This window comes from Odocoileus virginianus, chromosome 3 (assembly GCF_023699985.2).
Source record: "Odocoileus virginianus isolate 20LAN1187 ecotype Illinois chromosome 3, Ovbor_1.2, whole genome shotgun sequence".
NCBI classification, from domain to species: domain Eukaryota; kingdom Metazoa; phylum Chordata; class Mammalia; order Artiodactyla; family Cervidae; genus Odocoileus; species Odocoileus virginianus.
Genome location: NC_069676.1, coordinates 18055011 through 18078378, shown reverse-complemented (window position 1 = coordinate 18078378; position 23368 = coordinate 18055011). Strand labels below are relative to the sequence as shown.

The 23368-nt window shown below is 53.6% G+C and overlaps 3 protein-coding genes and 1 long non-coding RNA gene across 4 annotated transcripts; 3 read left to right on the top strand and 1 right to left on the bottom strand.

The window, feature by feature from the left end:
• Positions 1-7475: 7475 nt before the first annotated feature.
• LOC110138359 (uncharacterized) lies at positions 7476-8595 on the bottom strand. Its single transcript, XR_011486748.1, has 2 exons — positions 8506-8595; positions 7476-8073 (listed from the first exon to the last, which is right to left on the bottom strand). It is a non-coding gene; the product is annotated as an uncharacterized lncRNA (long non-coding RNA).
• Positions 8596-8647: 52 nt separating this feature from the next.
• HMG20B (high mobility group 20B) lies at positions 8648-14335 on the top strand. Its single transcript, XM_070464985.1, has 10 exons — positions 8648-8729; positions 9010-9065; positions 9544-9652; positions 10142-10345; positions 10967-11087; positions 11452-11498; positions 11772-11844; positions 12088-12303; positions 12853-12985; positions 13480-14335. Exons 2-10 carry the CDS (start codon positions 9028-9030, stop codon positions 13490-13492), a joined length of 954 nt encoding a protein of 317 aa, XP_070321086.1. The 5' UTR covers positions 8648-8729; positions 9010-9027; the 3' UTR covers positions 13493-14335.
• A 1535-nt stretch (positions 14336-15870) lies between these two features.
• LOC110138356 (PDZ domain-containing protein GIPC3) lies at positions 15871-20094 on the top strand. Its single transcript, XM_020895349.2, has 6 exons — positions 15871-16995; positions 17748-17933; positions 18084-18264; positions 19320-19432; positions 19741-19822; positions 19943-20094. Exons 1-6 carry the CDS (start codon positions 16753-16755, stop codon positions 20092-20094), a joined length of 957 nt encoding a protein of 318 aa, XP_020751008.1. The 5' UTR covers positions 15871-16752.
• LOC139029640 (uncharacterized) lies at positions 19926-23267 on the top strand. The gene has a single exon (XM_020895348.2). The coding sequence runs from the start codon at positions 20532-20534 to the stop codon at positions 22989-22991; it is 2460 nt and encodes an 819-aa protein (XP_020751007.2). The 5' UTR covers positions 19926-20531; the 3' UTR covers positions 22992-23267.
• Positions 23268-23368: the final 101 nt, after the last annotated feature.

Sequence of the window (23368 nt, the reverse complement as noted above, 5' to 3'; positions counted from 1 at the left end):
CACTTGGCACTGGATTGTTCTTTGTGGTGGGGGCTGTCCTGGGCATCACAGCACTTCCGGCCTTCACTGGGTATGCTAGGAGCAGCCCCACCCGCCCCAGACACGACAACCAAAAATGTCTCTAGACATCAGACCCCAGGGTGGGGGTGGGAGGGGCGCTGAATTACCCCTGGGTGGAAACCACTATGCTAGAAAATTCTCTGTACCAGAGGCTTCAGTCTCCGTGGACAGGAGTAACCAATGCTTTATGGAGCACTGTGCTTGAATTAAACTCGTTAAATCCTTCCGACGACCTCATACAGGCAGACATGCTTATTAGCCCACTTTGCAATGCGACAAACTGAGGCACAGAGAGTTTGGTAAATGCCCAAGTCACAGAGGTGGGCCTCAGCGCCACCTCACTGAGCCCAGGAGGGTCCAGCAGCAGCGGTGGTGGGGGGTTGTCCCCTCCCCAAAGGACTGAGACCCCGTCCCCACACCCCTTCCTTCCGACAGCGGTTGCCTCTGCGTTTCGCTTTTGCCTCCTTGGCCCTTCATTGCTCACGACGGCAATCCCCTGAATTAAATTCACTCTGTAAAAGAGCCTAAGGAAGGCGCAGATATCACGAGAGCGCCGACCGCATCCTGATCCTTCCTGGGGATGGAGAACCGCCCGGTGCTGGCAAATAAGTATTAAGAACGTAAACGCGGAGGCGCGGGCTAGGGGGATGACGTCTCTGGTTGCCTCTGCTCCCAATGCAGGGAGTACGGGTTCTATCCCTGGTCGAAGAACTAAGATCCCGCATGCTGCACAGCGCAGCCCCGCAAAACAAAAACAAAACAAAAAGCGGTTTGCGGAGGCAAACTGTAACCCCGCCCCAACGCCTGCCTTGTCGATCAAGCCAAAGAGGCGGGGCTTGAAGGGCGGCGGTGGGAGGCACCACGCGTAACTTCATGTTTTCCTAGCTACACTGGAAAAGGGGTCAAGACAGCTGGTCCGGAACGTCTGAAACAAAGGGGGCAATACGGTCATATGAAGAAGGACCAGAAGTTGCCAGAACTCATTACACAGGCGGTGATGAGGTTCTGCTGTGGAAAATTACCCAGCCCCAGAGGCAGGGCTCTGGGCTTCACGTATAAAGCCACTGGGCCAAAGGCTGCGAACTCAAGAGTTTACAGAGGATGTTCTCGGCGTGATTGATCATATGATCACAGGAAGCAAGCTGTGGGACTCCGCTGGCTGTCCAGTGGGTAAGACTGCAGGCTTCCACTGCAGAGGGGCACAGGCTCACTCCCTGGTCAGGGAACTAAAATCCCACATGCTTCTTGGTGTGTGTGTGGGGAGGGGGCGGGGGAAGCAAGATGTGAGCTCACATTCCTTATAGGAGTGCATTCACACGTGTGTGTGTGTGTGTGTGTGTGTGTGTACGTGCTGTGCTTTGCTTTGGGCCCCAGGTGAAAGTCCTAATCCCCAGGACCTCAAATGTGACCTTATTTGGAGATGGAGTCATTATAGATGTAATGAGTTAAGATGAGTCACAATTGGAGTAGGGTGGTTCCCAATACAATACAACCCATGACCTAATAAAAAGGGGAAATTTGGAAATACACAACGCACAGGAAAGTCATGTAAACGTGGAGGTGAGGATGTAGTGATGCTTGTACAAGCCAAGGAAGGTTGCAGATGGCTAAGAGATGCCCCAGAAGCTGGGAGAGCTCAGAGAGCATGGACCAGACTCACAGCCTCAGAAGGAACCAGTCCTAACAAAGCCCTTGGTCTTGAACTTCTGGTCCCCATAACTCTGTTTTTTTTTTTCCCCCCACACTACAGGGCAGGCAGAGCTTCCCTAACCAGGGATTGAACCCATGCCTCCTGCAGTGGAAGCCGAGTCTTAACCACTGGACTGCCAGGGAAGTCCTTTTTACTTATTAATATTTTAACCATTCACTAGCCCAGGTTGGATATATGAGACAAGTGCTCAGGGCTGGTGCACTGGGAAGACCCAGAGGGATGGGATGGAGGGGGAGGAGGGAGGGGGGATCGGGATGGGGAACACATGTAAATCCATGTCTGATTCATGTCAATGTATGGCAAAAACCACTACAATATTGTAAAGTAATTAGCCTCCAACTAATAAAAATAAATGGAAAAAAGAAACCATTTAAAAATTATTTATTTCTGGCCGAGCTAGGTTTCCATTGCTGTGTGGGCTTTCCTCCAGTTTCCTCGAGTGGAGGCTGCCCTTTGTTGCTGTGCATGCGCTTCTCATTGCAGTGGCCTCTCCTGGGCATTAGGACATTCGGGCTTCAGCAGTCGTGGCTTCCAGGCTCTAGAGCACAGGCTCAGTAGTTGTGTTGCACCAGCTTAGTTGTTCTGAGGCATGTGGGATCTTCCTGGACCAGGAATGAGACCTGTGTCTCCTGCATTGGTTATGGATTCTTTACCACTAAGCCACTGGGGAAGGCCCTATTATTTTTTTTTTTAAATAAATTTCAGTTTTCCAAGTCACCCAGTTTGTGGTGCCTTATTCCTATAGCCCTAGGAGACTTACAGAATATGTGTGTGTATATGTTAGGTCCATGAATCAAGGCAAATTGGAAGTGGTCAAACAGGAGATGACAAGAGTGAACATTGACATTCTAGGAATTAGTGAACTAAGATGGACTGGGATGGGTGAATTTAACTCAGATGTCCATTATATCTACTACTGTGGGCAGGAATCCCTTAGAAGAAATGGAGTAGCCATCATAGTCAACAAGAGAGTCCAAAATGCAGTACTTGGATGCAGTTTCTAAAACGACAGAATGATCTCTGTTCGTTTCCAAGGCAAACCATTAAATATCACAGTAATCCAAGTCTATGCCTCGACCAGTAATGCCAAAGAAGCTGAAGTTGAGCAGTTCTATGAAGACCTACAAGACCTTCTAGAACTAACACCCCCAAAAGATGTCCTTTTCATTATAGGGAACTGGAATGCAAAAGTAGGAAGTCAAGAAACACCTGGAGTAACAGGCAAACTTGGCCTTGGAGTACGGAATGAAGCAGGGCAAAGGCTAATAGAGTTTTGCCAAGAGGATGCACTGGTCGTAGCAAACACCCTCTTCCAACAACACAAGAGAAGACTCTACACATGGACCTCACCAGATGGTCAACACCGAAATCAGATTGATTATATTCTTTGCAGCCAAAGATGGAGACGCTCTATACAGTCAGCAAAAACAAGACCGGGAGCTGACTGTGGCTCAGATCATGAACTCCTTATTGCCAAATTCAGACTGAAATTGAAGAAAGTGGAGAAAACCACTAGACCATTCAGGTATGATCTAAATCAAATCACTTATGACTATACAGTGGAAGTGAGAAATAGATTCAAGGGACTAGATCTGATAGAGAGAGTGCCTGATGAACTATGGATGGAGGTTTGTGACATTGTACAGGAGACAGGAATCAAGACCATCCCCAAGAAAAAGAAACGCAAAAAAGTAAAATGGCTGTCTGAGGAGGCCTTACAAATAGATGTGAAAAGAAGGGAAGCGAAAAGCAAAGGAGAAAAGGAAGGATATACCCATTTGAATGCAGAGTTCCAAAGAATAGCAGGGAGAGATAAGAAAGCCTTCCTTAGCGATCAATGCAAAGAAATAGAGGAGAACAATAGAATGGGAAAGACTAGAGATCTCTTCAAGAAAATTAGAGATACCAAGGGAACATTTCATGCCAAGATGGGCACAATAAAGGGAACTAACAGAAGCAGAAGATATTAAGAAGAGGTGGCAAGAATACTCAGAACTGTATAAAAAAGATCTTCATGACCCAGATAATCATGATGGTGTGTTCACTCACCTAGAGCCAGACATCCTGGAATGCGAAGTCAAGTGGGCCTTAGGAAGCATCACTACAAACAAAGCTAGTGGAGGTGATGGAATTCCAGCTGAGCTATTTCAAATCCTGAAAGATGATGCTGTGAAAGTGCTGCACTCAATATGACAGCAAATTTGGAAAACTCAGCAGTGGTCACAGGACTGGAAAAGGTCAGTTTTCATTCCAATCCCAAGGAAAGGCAATACCAAAGAATGCTCAAACAACCTCACAATTGCACTCATCTCACACGCTAGTAAAGTAATGCTTAAAATACTCCAAGCCAGGCTTCAGCAATATGTGAACCATGAACTTCCAGATGTTCAAGCTGGTTTTAGAAAAGGCAGAGGAACCAGAGATCAAATTGCCAACATCTGCTGGATCATCGAAAAAGCAGGAGAGTTCCAGAAAAACATCTATTTCTGCTTTATTGACTATGCCAAAGCCTTTGACTGTGTGGATCACAATAAACTGTGGGAAATTCTGAAAGAGATGGGAATGCCAGACCACCTGACCTGCCTATTGAGAAACCTGTATGCAGGTCAGGAAGCAACAGTTAGAACTGGACATGGAACAACAGACTGGTTCCAAATAGGAAAAGTATGTCAAGGCTGTATATTGTCACCCTGCTTATTTAACTTATATGCAGAGTACATCGTGAGAAACACTGGGCTGGATGAAGCACAAGCTACAATCAAGTTTGCTGGGAGAAATATCAATAATCTCAGATATGCAGATGACACCACCCTTATGGCAGAAAGTGAAGAACTAAAAAGCCTCTTGATGAAAGTGAAAGAGGAGAGTGAAAAAGTTGGCTTAAAGCTCAACATTCAGAAAACTAAGATCATGGCATGCAGACCCATCACTTCATGGCAAATAGATGGGGAAACAGTGGAAACAGTGGCTGACTTTATTTTTCTGGGCTCCAAAATCACTGCAGATGGTGATTGCAGCCATGAAATTAAAAAGACGCTTACTCCTTGGAAGGAAAGTTATGACCAACCTAGACAGCATATTAAAAAGCAGGGACATTACTTTGCCAACAAAAGTCTGTCTAGTCAAGGCTATGGTTTTTCCAGTGGTCATGTATGGATGTAAGAGTTGGACTATAAAGAAAGCTGAGCACTGAAGAATTTATGCTTTTGAACTGTGGTGTTGGAGAAGACTCTTGAGAGTCCCTTGGACTGCAAGGAGATCAGTCCTGGGTGTTCATTGGAAGGACTGATGTTGAAGCTGAAACTCCAATACTTTGGCCACCCGATGTGAAGAGCTGACTCATTTGAAAAGACCCTGATGCTGGGAAAGATTGAGGGCAGAGGAGAAGGGGACGACAGAGGATGAGATGGCTGGATGGCATCACCAACTCGATGGACATGGGTTTGGGTGAACTCCGGGAGTTGGTGATGGACAGGGAGGCCTGGTGTGCTGCAGTTCGTGGGGTCGCAGAGTTGGACACGACTGAGTGACTGAACTGAACTGAATAGGTAGGTAGGAAAAGTTTTGGTAAGAAATGTAACAAGCTGATAAGGGGGAGTATGGTATGGATCTGGTAGCCTTCACACAATAATTTGTACAAGTGAAATGACTTTGCATATTGCTTGCATCATAAAATTAACTTCACAAAGACAGTTAAGTCATCCTTAATGGATCTTGTATTTCTCAGATGACAAACTGGGGTCCCCTTCGTGGTTTCACACGATAAAAATTTCCAGGTACTTCCCTGGTGGTCCAGTGGTTAAGAACTCTTCTTCCAGTGGCAGGGGATGCTGGTTCGATCCCTGGTTGCGGAACTAAGATTCCACATTGTGGAGCAACTGGGCCTGGATGCCACAAGTAAGATCCAATGCAGCCAAATAAATTAAAATATATTTTTTAAAAATTTCCAAATGGAACATAGAAATGAATGCAAAGAAACTAACATGAAATTATATGAGGTTAGACAGCTAGAGAACCTGGTTTTATTGAGAGTTAGGACTTGAGAGAAGTTTGTGGCTAAGGAAAAACCTATTTATACTTTGGGGGCCAAAGGATCTGCTTTTAGATCAAAGAATGAAAGATATAAAGTCAAACGGTAGAAATGCTGCTTCTTACATGTTGTTTCTTGGGGACGGGTGTGTGTCTGGATCACATGCACTGGAGTGGATGCAATGCCATTTGGATTCAAGACACTTTTGTTTTTCCCAGAAAATCCCCACGCAGCAAGAAATTTGTCCTGATGCCAAGGAGCTCCAAACTGCTTTCAAAATCGACATCAGTAGGTTGGGAGATTGGGATTGATATATACACTAATATATATAAAATAGATAACAATTAAGGACCTACTGTACAGCACAGGAAGCTCTACTCAATACTCTGCAATAGCCTGCACGGGAAAAGAATCTAAAAAAGAGTGGATATATGTATACGTATAACTGATTCAGTTTGCTGTAAACCTGAAACTAACACAACATTGTAAATCAACTGTATGCCAATAAAAATTTTTTAAAAATCAACCTCAAGACCTTTCATTTCTTTTCCATGCATGGGAAGACCCCTGAATTCCTTGTGTGGTACCTTGAAAGTGGAAGGACAGGTTTCTATGGCAACATCAGCTTTGTCAATCAAGCTAAAGAGGCAGGGCCTGGAGGGTGGGTCTTTCCTATTCTCCTAGCTGGAATTCTCACCTAGATACTTTCTAACCCAGCAGAGAGAGGAAAGCAGGTGTGGGAAGTCCCACATCTGATGAAGCAACAGAGCAGGGTGTGGAATTGGGTCTGTCAAGATTCCAGGACACAGCTTATCTTCCTCAGCTCTGGAATGCCTCTTAGAGAAACAGGTTCATTGGGATTTAATTCACATACCAGATAATGCACCTGTGTAAAGTATACAATTGTGTGAGCTTTAGTACATTTATGGAGTTATGCAGCCATCAAAGCAGTCTAATTTTAGAACGTTTTGATCACCCCAAAAGAAACCCTGTGACCTCCTTTGCCCCTGCCCACTGACGTTCTAGCCCCAGGCACCACTAATCCACTTCCTGTCTCTCTGGAGCTGCCAGTTCTGGAAAATTCACATAAATGGAACCATACACTGTGTGGCCTTTTGTGACTGGCATCTTTCACTGAGCCTAATGTTTTCAAGGCATATCCCTGTCCTAGCATGACATAGCAATTTATTCCTTTTTATGGCCAAGAATATTCTATTGGATGGCTGGCCCACAGTATTTACCTATTCACCATAGACATTTAGGTTTGTTTCCACTTTTGCACTATTGTGAATCATGCTGCCGTGAACATTCATGTACAAGTTTCTGTGTGGATACGTTTTTAATTCTCTTGGATATGTCCCTAGGAGTGCAGTGGATGCATTGCATGGTGATTCCTGGATGCTGGTGGTTTAGTCTCTCAGTCCTGTCCGACTCTTTGCGACCCCATAGACTGTAGCCTGCCAGGCGCTTTTCTCTACTGGAGTGGGTTGCCATTTCCTTCTCCAGGGAAGCTTCTCAATCCAGGGATTGAACCTAGGTCTCCTGCATTGCAAGCCCATTCTTTAACTCCTGGGTACATCGCATGGTAACTCTGTGTTTTGTTTTTTTAACCTTTGAAGAACTGCCAGACTGTTTTCCAAAGCTGCTGCTGCACCTGCCTGTTAGAAATTTACATTATACATTTATTTGTTTATTCAATATATATGCATTAACAGCACCTGTGGGCACTGTTCTGGGTGCTGGCAATACAGCAATGAGCAAACAGGCAGCTTATAGGGAGGAAATGAACATATGGAGCAAAGATAAGATGGGGTGTATGGGGTAGGGTACAAGCCTGGGAATGTCTCACTGGAACGGGGACATTTAATCTGGGAAAGGGCATTAAGAGCAAGTGCAAGGGTCCAGAGGTGGGAATGAATGAAATGGACATATCTAAGGAACGTTGAGGTCGCCGGAGTAAGTGAGGAGGAAAATGCAAGGAGGCGAGAGCAGGAAAGTGCTGTGGGTAGATTGTTTGGGGTCTAATGGGCCATCAGGAGCATCCAGTGACCACAGTTATCCTGGGGTCAGAGGAAACACAGTCCAGGCTGTAAGAGGACCAGGCTGCTGCCTAGGGGTCCCCAAGATCCAGAGCAGGGTCTCCTGGCCCTCCATCTTCACGAGGTCCTCGCAGCTTTCTGGTCCCCAACACATTCTTCCTAGTTGCTTCCAGCCCAGTTCCTGGTCTCAGCCTCGCCGCATGCGGCCTTCTGGACGTGGACACTGTGCAAAGCTTCCATTGCATAGGAGAGAAAGCTGAGGCCCTTTCACAGGAGGGAGGGTAGCCCCTGCATGCAGGGCGGGGCACAGTCCCGTTGGGGGCTTTAAGCCAGTCAATAAACGGGAAACTTCCCTACCGGTCTGCTGAGAACAGGTCCCACCTTGCAGTGGGGAAAGGGACTGCTCCAAAAGACTTTAACCCCTTCCCTAGCAACCTACTACCGTTCCCATGACAACTAGGGCGGGGCCGGACTCGGCCTCACCCGTCTCGGGATCGCGCAGGGGCGGGGAGTCTCGCCTTCAGCAGGGGAGGAGTCGTCTGAGCCTCTCCTGCTGGCCCTTTAAGAGGCTCCACCCGGCGAAACCTGAAAACATCCTGATTGGTCCCGAGAGCGGCCGAGCACAGCCGAACTTGACGTGCCCGCCTGCAGCCTTCCCTACTTACCTCCCACGGGACTCAGTGGCTACCGCAACCAATTACCAACGGGCGCGCCGACCTTCATCTGCATGGTCACGCCCCAAGGGAAGGGTATACCCAATCCGATCGCTCGCCGAGTCGTTATTAGCATGTCGGGGGCGGTGCAGGGCGGAGCCGGAGGCAGGGGCGGGCTCCCGGCGGTTGGTTGGAGCGTCGTAGCAGCCGAGAGGTCCGGGAAAGTTTCTTTGGAGGTGAAAACAGCCGCGGAACTCGGGGCCCTGCGAGGAGGCGGGGGCGCGGGGATCCTAGGGCCGGGTCGGGGACCCTCCTGGGTCGGGAGGGTGCGGACCCAGGCCTCCTGGGGGGCGATCGCCCAACAAAGGATCCCTGGGGCGCCCGCCCCCGAGGGCCTCCCCGCCCCCGGTTCCGGCCCCCCCAGGCGCCCCGGACCTGGCATTACGGGGCTCCCCAGCCCAGCCCCGCCATCGCTGGCTTGGGCGACCCTCACTTGGCCACGCGTCTACGTTCCAGGTGCGGCCGGGAGTGGCCATGTCCCACGGCCCCAAGCAGCCCGGCGCGGCCTCAGCGTGAGTGCGACATCCCCTCCCCCTCAGCCCACTCGGGGCTGCAGCCACCCCGTCCCGTTGGAGCTCCTCGACCCCCGCACCCAGGGTCTTGCCTCCTCCGACTTGGGACAGGAGCCCCCCACTTCGGGGTTCCCACGGGCTTCCCCTAAACCTCCGTGCTCCAGTCCTTTTCAGGAGTGGCCTGCTGGCCTCCTCTAGTTCTCCTGCCCTAACCCCGGATTCTGACCTCCTCAGACCCCTGCTCTCAGAACTCAGGCCGCTAGCTGCCAGCGCTTCCGTCGTGGGGGAAGGGGTGGGAGGCCCTGGCGTCCCGTAGCTCTAGTCTCTCCGAGGTCCTCTATGGCTTCCCTAGTGCTCCAGTCTCAATCTCCGTATCCTGACCCTCTCAGAGCCCTCTTCTGATGACTCAGGCCCCTTGCTGCCAAATCCGTCGTCGGGGGTGGGGAGTGGGAGTGACCCTGGCTTCCCGTGGCTCCAGGCCGGCGAGCGGCAAGGCTCCAGGACAGCATGGGGGCTTCGTGGTGGCTGTCAAGCAAGAGCGCGGCGACGGCCCGCGGGCCGGAGAGAAGGGGTCCCACGAAGAGGAGGTGAGAGTCCCTGCACTGCCGCGTCGGTGGCCCTTAGCCTTGAAGCTCCGCCCCGAGCTAAATTTGAATTTGCTTTGGCTCCGCCCACAGTCCAGATTTCCCTGCCCAAGCTGAGGCCCGCCCCATGCCAGATACCACGCCCCCAAGAGCTCCACTGTCACTCTCTCTAGGCCCCGCCCACTACCCAGAGAATCTCTGCTAGTAAGGCACGCTCATACAAGGGACACGCCCACAACACAAGCCAACCCCATCCTTGGGTTGATGCTCTGTCCCCAGTACCTCTGCTCCCTTTGCCCATGGCTAGGGGTTCCTTAACCCCACTCTCCCAATTCTGAACCCTGACCAGGCCATACTTCCATGCCTTCTGGGTCCCACCTCGTGGTTAGGCCTTGGGTGGTTAGGCCCCACCCAAGTCTTCCAGGGCCCCGCCCCTTCCCCTCTGTGCCCGGCCCTCCAGACCCCTCCCAACAGCGCGACTGGGTTCTGCAGCCGGTGAAGAAGCGCGGCTGGCCCAAAGGCAAGAAGCGGAAGAAGATCCTGCCGAATGGGCCCAAGGCACCTGTCACCGGCTACGTGCGTTTCCTAAACGAGCGGCGCGAGCAGATCCGGACGCGCCACCCGGACCTGCCCTTTCCCGAGATCACCAAGATGCTGGGTGCCGAGTGGAGCAAGCTGCAGCCAGCGGAGAAACAGGTGGGGACGGCCCGGGACCACTTACTGACCTGCCCTCACTCACTCAGACATTCATCCGCCATCACTTATCCCTAAGGAACAGGTGTGGCAGGCCCTTCGTTCTGCCGGGAGGACTGACCACCCGTTAGCTCTCTCCAGCTTGTTGAAGGGAGGGGAGGGTGACAGTTGGCTGGAATAGACATAAAAGTTAATAAACACTGTTACAAAAGAAGTCGGGGGTAGGTGCTGAACTTTTGTTAGAAAGCTTACAATTTAAAAGTTCTGGTAATTAATTTAAAATTTGCAAAAACATCAAGGAAATGTAACAAAATCACCAGCAGTTTGCACCCTCTACATGGGATTTCAACAGACAAAATGGGTTTAGGAGGGCAGGCCAGCCCAGAGGTGGGAGCCTGCAGACAGACACCAGGGAGTGGTTTAGAAAGGCTGAAATTGGGGTGAGACACTCCCAACTCCAGACACTGGGAGTTGGGAGGTGGCCTGAGCAGCAGAGTGAAGGGCGAAGTTTTGTCTGGAGGGCAGCAGGGAGCTGTGGTAAAGTGTAGCACAGCGGGCTGAGTGATGGAGCCTGCGAGGCCTCTGCTGCCACTGGGCCGAGCCTTCTCTTGCTGCCCCTGCCAGCGGTACTTGGACGAGGCTGAACGGGAGAAGCAGCAGTACATGAAGGAGCTGAGGGCCTACCAGCAGTCAGAAGCCTACAAGATGTGTGCGGAGAAGATCCAGGAAAAGAAGATCAAGAAAGGTGCGAAGGACCTCAGCCCCCAGGCAGCTGAGTGCTTACTCTGAGACAGGTGACCCAGGCCGGCGCCGCCCCCCCACCCCCTTTCAAAAGGACTCTCACGGTCACGTGGGAACGAGGCACATGTAACCAGACAGTTGTGAGTGAACGGGGCTGATCTGTACTGAGATGGGACACGCATGGAAATAAGGGTGGGGGAGGGGCCCAGGAGGGGCCTTTGGCCCAGGAAGAGCAGGGCTCGACAGGGATGGGGGGGCGGGGGCGTGGTGGAAATAATGGCATTCCAGGCAGAGGGGACAGCATGTGCAAAGCAGGGGGTCAGAGTAGACCTGGGAGGCTGACTCTGCCTTCCTCCCTCCCCCACCAGAGGACTCCGGCTCTGGGCTTATGAATACCCTTTTGAATGGACACAAGGTAAGCGTCCCTCCTCCAAGGAGAACACCTGGGCGAGAAAGGTCTGGAGTGTTTAAACCCCCGGGTGACTAAGGACCGTTGCTCATGGGGTGAAGTGAGCGCCCCGTCCAGATGTGTGCGAGTGGAGGCGGGGCACCCACACAAATTGGGGGGAGACAGTAAAATGGACTCTGACCCAGGTAGCCTCAGGAGACCCTCCCAAGCTTAGGGGATGTCCCATAGAGGGGTTGACTGCCCCCTCCCCCAAATTGCCACCTTGTTCTGTTGTCCCAGGGTGGGGACTGTGATGGCTTCTCAACTTTCGACGTCCCCATTTTCACTGAAGAGTTCTTGGACCAAAACAAAGGTGAGCGCTGACCAGCGGTTCTTGAAGCACGCGTTGAACCAAGAGGGCACCGCACCGAGGCGGGAGGCAGTGGGTGCCTTCCTTTCTTGCCCTCGCAGCCCAGACTGCTGAAGTGTGGGGCTGGAGACAGAGCAGTGACGGAAGGCTTGGCGTGGGGCACAGCTCGGGGCGAAGCCGGCAGAGGGAAGGTGGCAGGGGGATGGCGGGGTAGCGTCAGGCTCTGACCCGGCTCCCCGCCTGCAGCGCGGGAGGCGGAGCTGCGGCGCCTGCGGAAGATGAACGTGGCCTTCGAGGAGCAGAACGCGGTGCTGCAGAGGCACACGCAGAGCATGAGCAGCGCGCGCGAGCGTTTGGAGCAGGAGCTGGCGCTGGAGGAGCGGCGGACGCTGGCGCTGCAGCAGCAGCTCCAGGCGGTGCGCCAGGCGCTCACCGCCAGCTTCGCTTCGCTGCCAGTGCCGGGTGTGGAGGCCCCGCCCCCAACAACGAGTCCCACCCCGCCTACCCCGCGAGTCCCGCCCCCTCTGACCCCGCCCTCGACGACCTCGGGCTCCGCCCCGGCTTCCACGATTCCTGCCCCCTCTGACCCCTCCCGGCAAGTCCTCACTCTGGCATCCCTTTGCCCCCGAGTCGCTTCGCAAACCCGCTTCTCTGTCCGGCCGACGTGCCCCTGCTGATCCTACTCCCGGCTATCCTAAGCCCCCACGGCCCCTTCCTCACTGAATGCTGCTCGTTCCAGCCCCGCCCACAGTGGCCCTCGCGCCCCGCCTCTCCCCAGGTCCAACTTCCGTGTTCATTCCTCAGCGGACCTAGGCCAACTTCTCCCCCACCAGTCCCCGAATCCCCCCATCACGACCCCGCCCTCTCCATCTTCCATCTTCTGACCTCTGCCACAGTTGACCTTGATTTTCCCAGGTCCAGACTCCCTGACCACGCCCATCTGACCCCACTGATCTTTGTTTCCGTGGTGACCCCCTGTTGGGCTCGTTTGACGTGTCCCCGCCTCCCCAGGCACCGGCGAAACGCCCACGCTCAGCACTCTGGATTTCTACATGGCCCGGCTGCATGGCGCCATCGAGCGCGACCCCGCCCAGCACGAGAAGCTCATCGTCCGCATCAAGGAGATCCTGGCCCAGGTCGCCAGGTGTGTACCCGGGCAGGTCTGCCACCCTGTCCGTTCAGCCCAGCTTGGGCTGCCTAGCGTGGGGACCACCTCAAGCTAGACTCGCCCTGGAGGAGCCTGGCTCCATAAACCGGGTTTAGGTCTCCAGCGGGCTTTCTGGAGTCTGGGGCCGCTCTAGCTGCCAGATCTTATTCCGAGGCCACAGTCCTTGCAGGATCTACTAGGTGGGGCTGGTTTGATGTAGGTGGCTAATGACCTAGCTACTGGGAGGCCCTAATTCAGCCTGGTACTATGTTAAATGCTGCTTGGGGGATCTTGGGGCCGCACACCCTTGGCTGGAGGGGGACCCAGAGCTTCACCACAGCTTCTCCGTGGGTTTTTCTGGGTGTCTCCTGGCTGACCAGGATAGGTGGGATCAATTACAGGCCCCCACCCTAGCATCTGAAGGAGCAGAGGGGTATTGGACTGAGACCTGATGTGGGTCCCCCATCACCTAATCTTTTCTTTTGTCACAGTGAGCATCTATGAGGGTGTTGGCCGCCCCACGGATCCAGAGAAGACCAAGCTCCAGTCATGGCCCCTCCCCCAGTTGCACCCCCTGGAGGAGAGGTGGGGGTTCCATCCTCTGGGGCCAGGCCTGATCCTGCACCTTGGGGGCTCTAGCCCCCCTAAAATTAAATTTCTACAGCATCCCTCTAGCTTTGAATCTCCCCAGGTCCCCATCCCAGAAAACACACCCACCATGCACTGTGCACAGACTCCCAGGGCCCAGCCAGGCCTGTTGGCCTCACAGGTCACATCACACTACACAGATGTGGGAACACACGAGGGGCAATGTAACCCGGGACAGGAGGAAACCCACAGCCGTTCACACTGCTGGTGTAGGGAGAGTTACACACCCTACACCCACTCCCCGGGACCAGCTCCCAGACCCAGGGCAGAGAAAACCCACATCTAATACACGGGGACTCCTGCCTGGCAGGTGTCACCCTAAGTACCCACACGGGCAGGCACCTTGCAGGGACATACTCTCACACTCCTGGCGGGGCCATCTATCTGTCACCCTCGCATTCCTGCACCCCTGAATGGGGGGGCTGGCACCACCCCATGCTCATTCAGCTGAGAAACCACCATGGAGGCAGTTTTTTGCCACCACTCGATCTGGACTTTTTAAATAAAAAAAAAAAAAGTGGAATTTGAATTTCAAACTTAAATGAATATGTGCTTTTTTTTTTTAAAAGGGGAATGGGCCAGGATCCTCTGTTGGGGTCCCAGGGCTACCCTCTCCAGCCCCTGGCAACCACTAGTCCATTTTCTGTCTCTGGATTTACCTGTCCTAGATGTTTTATATAAACGGAATCACACACCGTGGGTTTTTTGTGTCTGGCTTCTCTCACTGAGCGCCATGTCCCCAAAGTCCATGTTGTAGTGTATATCAGTGCTTCATTCTTTTCTCTGGCAGAGTATATTCCATAGTGTGAGTGGCCCATGTTTTGTTTACCCATTACCGGTTGATGGACACTTGGGTTGTTTCCACCTTTTGGCTATTGTGAATTATGCTGCTGAGAACACACACATACAGATTTTTCTTTGAACACCTGCTCTTATTTCTGGGTAGATCCCAAGAAGCAGACGTGCTGTGTCAGATGATAATTCTGTGCTTAACTTACTGGGGAACGCTTTCAGAGACTTCAACCTTTTATGGAATATTTGAGACACCCTAAAAATTCCAGAGATTTAATTTGACAAACACTGATGTTATCAGTTGAATTTAGTCCCGCCCAAAGAAAATCTTGAAGCCCTAACCCCCAGAATTTCAGAATGTGACCTTATTTGGCAATAGGGTCACCAAGGCTATAATTAGTTAAGATGAGGTCATCTTGGAGTGTGTATGGGGGTGCCTCTAATCCAATGTGACTGGTGATCCTTATAAGAAGATAAAGATTTGGACATGGAGAAAGGAGACAGTCATGTGACAACAGGCAGACACGAGCAGAGCACACCCCCATGGAAGCCCAAGGAGGGTTAGCCACCAACAGAGGCTGGGCGTGGTGGTTGGGGGAGAGGATGCCACCCAAGCAGTCAGAGGAGCTTGGACTTGCTGACAAATGGATTTGTAGCCTTCAGAATTTTGAGAAGAAATTTCTTTTGTTTTTAAGCCACCCAACTGGCGGTACTGTGTTATGGCCACCCCAGGAGACTGGAAAAGATGGATATTGTCACACACACACACACACACACACACACACAAAGTGTGTGCTCCCTCACCTCATACCCTCCCTGGCATCATACCCTCATCACAGGTTTGGAGTTTACCATTCCTGGTCAGGTCTATACATAACCTTTAGCACAAAAGGATGTCTTTCCACAAGAATACCATTTTGATGGATTTTTTTTTAGTTTGTTTTCTAAAGATTTGAAAATGTACAATTCTGTGGTTTCTAGTATAGTTACAAAGTTGTGCAACCGCCAGCACCACCTAATTCCAGAATATTTCATCACCCCCCAAACAACATCCCCTTCCATGTTAGCTATCATTCCCTATCCTCCCCTCCCCCAGCCCCTGGCAACCACAAATCCACTGTCTGTCTCCATGCATTGGCTGTTTTGGACACTTCATCTAAATGGCATCCCAGGCTATGGGGCCTTTGCAATCTGGCTTCCTTCAAAGAGCATCAGGTTTTCAAGGCTCATCTGTGTTACAGTGTGTATGCTGTTCTGCACGGTTTCAAGCTTTACATAAATTTTCTTACCCCCTCCGAAGCCTTCTGCAACTTGCCTTTTACAGCAATGCTTGGTTTCTGAGATTCTTCAGAGGCATAAGGCCCCCGCTTTGAGCTGCTATATGGCATTCCAGTGCTGTTCATTGAGCCAAAAGCAACATTCCTTTTGGTGACACTGGGTTCCCAGGGAATCCTGAGAGAAACCTCCTAGTACCCTGGGCCTCCTCATCTGTAATCCAGCGGGCTCAGAGAACTCCTGCCTGCCTCGCTTCCAGTTGAGGAGACCGAGGAAACACAGGATGAATAAATAAAATATCTGCCCTGCCAGGTCACGCTCAGTGCTAGGGAGGAAAAAAAACAGGGAAGAGAAATTGGGACCTGGTGAGAGGAGGTGACATCTGAGCCAAGAGCTGAGGAGGCGAAGGAGTGAACCACTTGGAGATGTAGGAGACGTTCCAGGTGTCGGAGGGGGCACAGCCTGTGCAAAGCCCTGGGGCAGGACCAGGCCCTGTGTGTTGAATGAGCCGGGAGGACACCCATGTGTCTGGAGCAGAGTGAGTCAGAAGAAAATAGGGAGGAGAAGGGGGCAGGAATGGGGATGTGGCAGGTCATGCAGGGTCTTGTGGGCAGAATAGAGGACTAGGGTTTACCCCCAGAGGAGGTGGGAGCCCTGGAGGGCTGTGGGCAGGGGATGGACACGATGTGGCTCAGTTGTGCCAGGGTAAGGGTCCTCCCCACCTCGGACGGTTGTTGCAAGGATTAAATGAGTGCGCCCAGCAGAGAGTGATCGCTCCGGCACTGGCAGTTGCCCTATCCTTATTTGTGATCCTTATTTTTTCCCTTGCTCCCCGGGGAGAGCACAGCTGGCCCTGGCAGGGCCGGGACACCTGGGGCCCACCCCCCATACACACTCCGCGGTGTCGCCTTCCCGAGAGGCTCGGGTTCCCGGATCCCCTTACCCCGGGCGGCTCGGCTGTCGCGCCCTGGGCCGGGGGAGGGGAGCCCGCAGGAAGCGGCGGATCCGGCGGCTGTGGCGGTGGCCCCGGTGACCGAGCTCTTCCTGCCATGGAGACCACAGCGGCCAGCGAGGCCCGGGGGGCCGAGGCTCAGCGCCTGCCCGCGCCCCCGCCCTCGCCCGCCGAGCCCCCGGCGGCGTCCCAGACCCCAAGCGCGCCCCGCGCCCGCCCGCGCCTCGTCTTCCGCACGCAGCTGGCGCACGGCAGCCCCACCGGCAAGATCGAGGGCTTCACCAACGTGCGCGAACTCTACGCCAAGATCGCCGAGGCTTTCGGAATCGCGCCCACCGAGGTGAGGCCCGCGGACCCCAGCACCCGAGGCTCACTAGTCGACCGGGGATAGGGGTGAACCCTGGACTCTGGGACGGGGCCCCCCAGATCCTCCATCTCCGGATGGAGGGGACCCTATCTCCAGATCTCAGAGACTCACCTCTCAGATCCTGCGGTGCCCATACCTCGTGGACCCCTTTGCACTCCCTGTGCAAAAAGTGAGCAAGTCTTAGGGTTCATGGATCCTTAGATCGTCCGGAAAACACTGGGCTACTCAGGTAGGAGTGAACCCCAGCCCTCAGGGAAGCGCCTCCGGTTCCTGGACACGGCTGGGGACTGGGGTTCCAGGCAGCCCCCTGCCAGGTGAGATGTCCAAGGTAGTGGGAGTCAGGGGCTGGGCCGCAGGTGCGCCCCTCAGCCCCCAGGGGGCGCCAGGAGATTTGGAATTAACTGCCTTTAAAAGATGGTCTGGGGTTGTCAGGTCACCAAAGGGTTAAAAGTGGAAGTCTGAGGGAGGATGGAAGAAGGGTGTCCATCTGTCCGCAGCCTCCTTTTCATTTTACTCCTCATTCTGGGGGTCCCAGTCTCCTCGCATCCTACTCCATTCTGAGGATCCCACATTCTGCCCTTAAGCATGACTATGATCCTGGGGTTTTGTGCTTTTGTGCTTCAGTTTCCCTATCAGGCCCCTGAGCCCATCCCCTGGTTGTTCTGTGCAGATGGTGGGGGAAGAGGGCTGTCGTTAATTTGGGGCTTCCTCTCCTCTCTGGGCAGATCTTATTCTGCACCCTAAACAGCCACAAGGTGGACATGCAGAAACTCCTGGGCGGCCAGATAGGGTTGGAGGACTTTATCTTTGCCCATGTGCGCGGCGAGACCAAGGAGGTGGAGGTCACTAAGACGGAGGATGCCCTGGGACTGACCATCACGGACAATGGGGCCGGCTATGCCTTCATCAAGGTGCCCACCTGGGGGGTGGGGCAGGTGGCTTCCAGGGTGTCCGGCGACCTGGGGTGAGCCCCTGCTCCTCTGTGGTGTGAATGGGCTCTGGGGACCCGAGTGGGGTGGCTGGATGGTGGAGTCCTGTGAATGACTCTGGGTCCCCCGCAGAGGATCAAGGAAGGCAGCATCATCAACCGAATCGAGGCAGTGTGTGTGGGAGACAGCATTGAGGCCATAAATGACCACTCGATCGTCGGCTGCCGCCACTACGAGGTGGCCAAGATGCTGCGTGAGCTGCCAAAGTCTCAGCCCTTCACCCTGCGGCTGGTGCAGCCCAAGAGAGCCTTCGGTGAGGGCCACCTGGGGCCCTGGGGGACAGGCTGGGTGGGGTGAAGCTCTTTCAGAAATGGGTTCTTTGGATGTACGGAGTGGCAAAGAGTCAGGGGATGGGACAGGATGGAAGGTTCTAGATGCTCCTGGTAACAGGACAGAGACCTTCTGGCACTGTTTGAGAAACAGGTGGGTTGTTTCTACATTGTCATAGAGTCAGCCCAGGCACGGGGTCGGGGGAGGCTTGGGAAGACTGAGAAAGGATAAGGAGCTGTCTGGATCTATTTTGTAACCTGACTGGGAGCTTTTAAAGTCCTGCTTTGAGTCCCTGGTGAGTTCTAGAGAGTGGCTTTCATAGCAAATCCTAGAATGGAGCTTTTCAAAGAGAAGTCTGTGACTGGTCCATGGATGAGATAAGGAGGTCACCATGCATGTGAGTGCTCAGTTGTTCAGTCAGGTCCTACTCTTTGTGACCTCATGGACTGTAGTCTGCCAGGCTCCTCTGTCCATGGGATTCTCTAGGCAAGAACACTGGAGTGGGTTGCCACTTCCTACTTCAGGGGATCTTCCTGACCCAGGGATTGAACCCGTATCTCTTATGTCTTCTGCATTGGCAGGCAGATGCTTTATCATTGAGCCACCTGGGAAGCCCTCACAACTAGGTTGTGAAAGTGAAAGTGTTAGTTGCCCAGTCATGTTCCACTCTTTGTGACCCCATGGTCCGTAGCCCGCCAGGCTACTATGTCCATGGGATTCTCCAGGCAAGAATACTGGAGTGGGTAGCGGGGAAGCTATGACTAGATTAGGGAGAGCAAATTCTATAGCAAGATACTTTCTGAACTGGCCCCAAGGAGAATCTGAAGTAGTTTCTTCTAGGGAGAGTCATTTTGAGAGGAGGAGGGAAATTTAAGGGAAGGAAGCATTCTCAAACAGCATCTCTGAGGATTCATCCATGGAAATAAGGAGGATTTTGGAGGGTAGGAATGTTCTAGAAGGGCTCAGTGGCTTCTGAGTCTTTACGAAGATGTAGCTTCACCTGGAACACACGCACCTCTTCTCCTTTGTCCCCTCCAGATATGATCGGCCAGAGGAGCCGGAGCAGCAAATACCCAATGGAAGCGAAAGTCAGCAGTGGGAGGGAGACCCTGCGGCTTCGGTCTGGGGGGGCCGCCACTGTAGAGGAAGTGGTGAGTGGAGGGGATGGGGGGCCTTCAGGGGCTCTTGCACATAGAGTTCTACCACTGATGCCAACTCAACATGACCTTGGGGAAAACCCTCTCCTTTACCCAGCCTCAATTTCCCCATCTGCAGAATGGGTTTTTTTTTTTTTTTTCAGAATGGGTTCTTGTCAGGCAGGGCAGTAATGGCGGGACCAGAAGCATTGACTCATGGAAGGTCCCAATCTGCTACCACCAAAGGGGTAGTGACTTGGGGAGGGGGCTGGGTGGGAGGATCCCAGGCTTCTGACTCTCTGCTTTGCCCCCCATGCCCCCAGCCCAGTGAATTCGAGGAGGAGGCATCTCGGAGGGTGGACGACCTGCTGGAGAGTTACATGGGCATTAGGGACCCAGAGCTGGGTAAGGGGCCAGGGTAAGCTGGGTGGACCCTGGGGGGAGGACAGCCCATGGGGAGGAGACGGGAATCCCCCCCCACCCCAGGGAGGACCCTCACCCACTTCCCCTCTGCTTGGCCTGCAGCATCCACCATGGTGGAGACCTCCAAGAAGACAGTGAGCGTCCAGGAGTTTGCACGCCATTTAGACTCCGTCTTGGGCGAGTTCGCCTTCCCGGACGAGTTTGTGGTGGAGGTGTGGGCCGCCATCGGCGAGGCCAGGGAAGCCTGTGGCTAGTCTGCCCCGGTGCCAAGTGCAGCCCCAGCTCGGAGCCCAGCCCCCTGCCCCAGCCCTCCCGGTCAGTTTCCAAAGCCCAGCCCTGCTCCAGAGTCCAGAAGCCCAGACCTGAGACCCAGCTCTGCTCTAGAACACAGTCCAGTTCAGAGACCAAGCTTAGATCTGAGCCCAAGTCCTGCTCTAGTGTCCAGCCAAGTTCAGGGACCAAGCTCAGATCTGTGACACAACCCAGATCGGAGCCCCAGCCCTGCTTTAGAGCCCAGCCCAGGTCAGAGATCAAGCCCAGATCAGAGCCTCAGCCCTACTCTAGAGCCCAGCCCAGCTCAGAGACCAAGCCCAGAACTGAGACTCAGCCCTGTTCAGAGACCAAGTCCCCCTTTAGAACCCAGGTCAGTTCTGAGGCCCAGTTCATCACTAGAACCCCATCCAGTTCTGAGATGCAGTCCAGCTTCAGAACCCAGCTCAGTTCTGGAGCCCAGGACAGCTCTAGAGCCCAGGACAGCTCTAGAGCCCAAGCCAGCTCTGAGGCTAAGCGGAGCTCTGATGTGAAGTCAAGCTTTGGAACCCAGATAAATTTGAAGACCCACCCCAGCTCTGAAATCCAACCTGGCTCTGGAAGCCAGGCCAGCTTTATGACCAAGCCCTGCCATAAAACTCGATCCAACTCTGCAGCTCAAGACAGCTCCGTGACTCAGCCACACCTGGATACTCAATCTAGCTCAGGAACACCAGTTAGTTCTGGAGCCCACGTGAGACTCAAGAGGCAGTCCAGCCCTAGAAGCCACTCCAGCTTAGTAGTCAAAGACGGTTCTGAAGTGCAACCCTGTTCCCAAACCCAGGCCAGCTCAGGAACCCAGATGCATACTTCAGTCCAGCCCAGGTCCAGACCCTATCTGCGTCCTAGGGCCCAGTCCAGCTCCAGTGATGAATCCAGCTCAGAGACTGAGCCCAGATCTAGCCCCCAGCCTCGTGTGACAAGCAAACCTGTCTCCAGGATTCAGACAAGCTCTGGACCCCCACCCATTGCTGGGGCAAGACCTGCCTCCAGAGCTCAGCCTGATGCTAAGCCCCATGAGCACTGCAGAGCACAGAGCAACTCTAGAATGCCATCCAGCTCTGGGACAAGGACAGATCTCCGAGCTTGGCCTCTTTCCAGAGTTCAGTCCACCTCCAGCACTCCACCCAGCTCCAGAACTCAGCTCGGTTCTAGAGCCCAGGTTGGCTCTGAAATTCCACCTGACTCCAAAACACAGTCAACTGCTGAGACCCAGGTACATTCCAGAATACAGCTAATGTCTGGAATCCAGTCAAGTCCTGGGACCCAGAAGGATGCAGACACAGACTTCAGCTCCACAGCTATGTCAGACTCTGAGAGTAGGCCCAGTTCAAGGACCCAGCCCTGCCCAGTAGCTCAAAACACCTCTGAGGCTCAGCTCAGCTCAGAAAGCCTGACAAGTTCTAGAAACCAAACCCAGGCCACAACCCAGGGCAGCTCTGGGACTGAGCCAGACTTTGGGAAGCAGGCAAACTCTGGAACTCAGCTCATCTCTAGAACCCCTCCCACCTCAGAGATGCAGATAAGTGCAGGAATTAAGCCCCGCTCTGGAGTCAAGCTCAACTCCAAAACCCAACCCATCTCCACAGTTCAGTTCAGGTCTGAGATGCAACCCAGCTCTGAAACCTTGAGCAGTTCAAGAATACAGTCCAGCTCTGGATCCCAAACCAGCTCCAGAACCCAGACCAGTTCTGGAACCCAGCTGAGCCCTGAGATTCAGCCCAGTTCTGGGACCCAGACCAGTGAAAGAACTCAGCCCAGCTCTGGAGTCCAATTCAGCTCCAGAACACAGCCTGCTTCTGGATCCCACCCTGGCTCTAGAACTCAGCCCAGTTCTGGAACCCAGCCCAGGCCTGAGACCCAGCCCAGCTCTGGGACCCAGACCAGTGAAAGAACTCAGTCCAGCTCTGGAGTCCAGTTCAGCTCCAGAACACAGTCTGCTTTTGGATGCCAACCTGGCTCTAGAACCCAGACTAGTTCTGGAACCCAGCTCAGTCCTAAGACCCAGCCCAGCTCTGGGACCCAGACCAGTGAAAGAACTCAGCTCAGCTCTGGAGTCCAGTTCAGCTCCAGAACACAGTCTGCTTTTGGATGCCAACCTGGCTCTAGAACCCAGACTAGTTCTGGAACCCAGCTCAGTCCTAAGACCCAGCCCAGCTCTGGGACCCAGACCAGTGAAAGAACTCAGCTCAGCTCTGGAGTTCAGTTCAGCTCCAGAACCCAGTGCAGCTCTGGAATTCAGTTCAGCTCTGAGACCCAGCCCAGCTCTGAAACCCAGACCACTTCAAACACTCAGCCCAGCTCTGGAGTCCACCGTACTTCCAGAACTGAATCTGATTCTGAAACTAGAAGCCAGACCAGTCCAAGAATTCAGCTCAGCTCTAGAAAGGGGCCCTGCCCACAGACCCCAGGCCTTGACCCCAGAACCCAGTCCTATCCCACCCCTTATGCCCGACCTCAACACCTAGGCCCACCACCCAGAGCCCCGACTCCAGGTCCTAGCCGAATCTCTTGCCCCCAGCCCCAGCCCCATGATCTGGGACGAGGAACCCCGCCCGACCCTGGGCCTGGCGGAAGCCCCTCAATTTCTCCCCTGGCCCCACAGCCACAGTTCCCCTTCACCCCCCAGAAACCAGCCCTTTCCCCCAAGCCCCAGCTGGGACCCCAGAAGTCTACCCCACCCACCAAATCTGTCATCCATAGTTTTGCCCCCAGGGTGGCCCTCCTTAGTTCTCAGCCCCTTGAACCCTCATTTGAGGGGACTGCCCCCTCCTCCATGCTCAGGGAGTCTAAGTTACCTCCACGGGAGTCAAAGCTCCTACCCCACCATGGAGGGCAGTAGATTGGGTGTGACATAGTTGGAGCCCCCATGGCCCCCATCCCCTCTCCTGCTCCTCCCTGCCTGGGTTGCTCAGAAGTAGCAGGTGACTGTATTACACACCCCATCCCTGTAAATGGGGTGGGGCAGGTGAGGAAGGGAGGGTGGAAACAGCTGATCCTAGGTCTATGGGAGGGCAGTGAGGTAGGGGCGAGCAGGGGAGGCAGGAGGCAGTTTCCTTCTCATGTACCTTGAGGGCTTGAGGGCTCGTGGGGAATAAAGGCATAAAGGCACCTCCCACCCCTGCAGCCTGATGTGTTATTTTGGGGCGTATTTGGGGGAGAGCAGAGGAAGGGGTGCTGACATGAAAACACTAGATGCTTCTTAAGTGCCTACTATGT

Bases quoted from the DNA above. Each gene is read 5' to 3' on its own strand.
- HMG20B (XM_070464985.1), top strand. From the start codon at position 9,028: ATGTCCCACGGCCCCAAGCAGCCCGGCGCGGCCTCAGC. The intron at 11,845-12,087 runs GTGAGCGCTGAC...CCCCGCCTGCAG, and splicing joins GTTCTTGGACCAAAACAAAG to CGCGGGAGGCGGAGCTGCGG. The intron at 12,304-12,852 runs GTGTGGAGGCCC...CCGCCTCCCCAG, and splicing joins CGCTTCGCTGCCAGTGCCGG to GCACCGGCGAAACGCCCACG.
- LOC110138356 (XM_020895349.2), top strand. From the start codon at position 16,753: ATGGAGACCACAGCGGCCAGCGAGGCCCGGGGGGCCGAGGCTCAGCGC. The intron at 16,996-17,747 runs GTGAGGCCCGCG...CTCTCTGGGCAG, and splicing joins TCGGAATCGCGCCCACCGAG to ATCTTATTCTGCACCCTAAA. The intron at 17,934-18,083 runs GTGCCCACCTGG...GGTCCCCCGCAG, and splicing joins CCGGCTATGCCTTCATCAAG to AGGATCAAGGAAGGCAGCAT.
- LOC139029640 (XM_020895348.2), top strand. From the start codon at position 20,532: ATGCAGTCCAGCTTCAGAACCCAGCTCAGTTCTGGAGCCCAGGACAGC.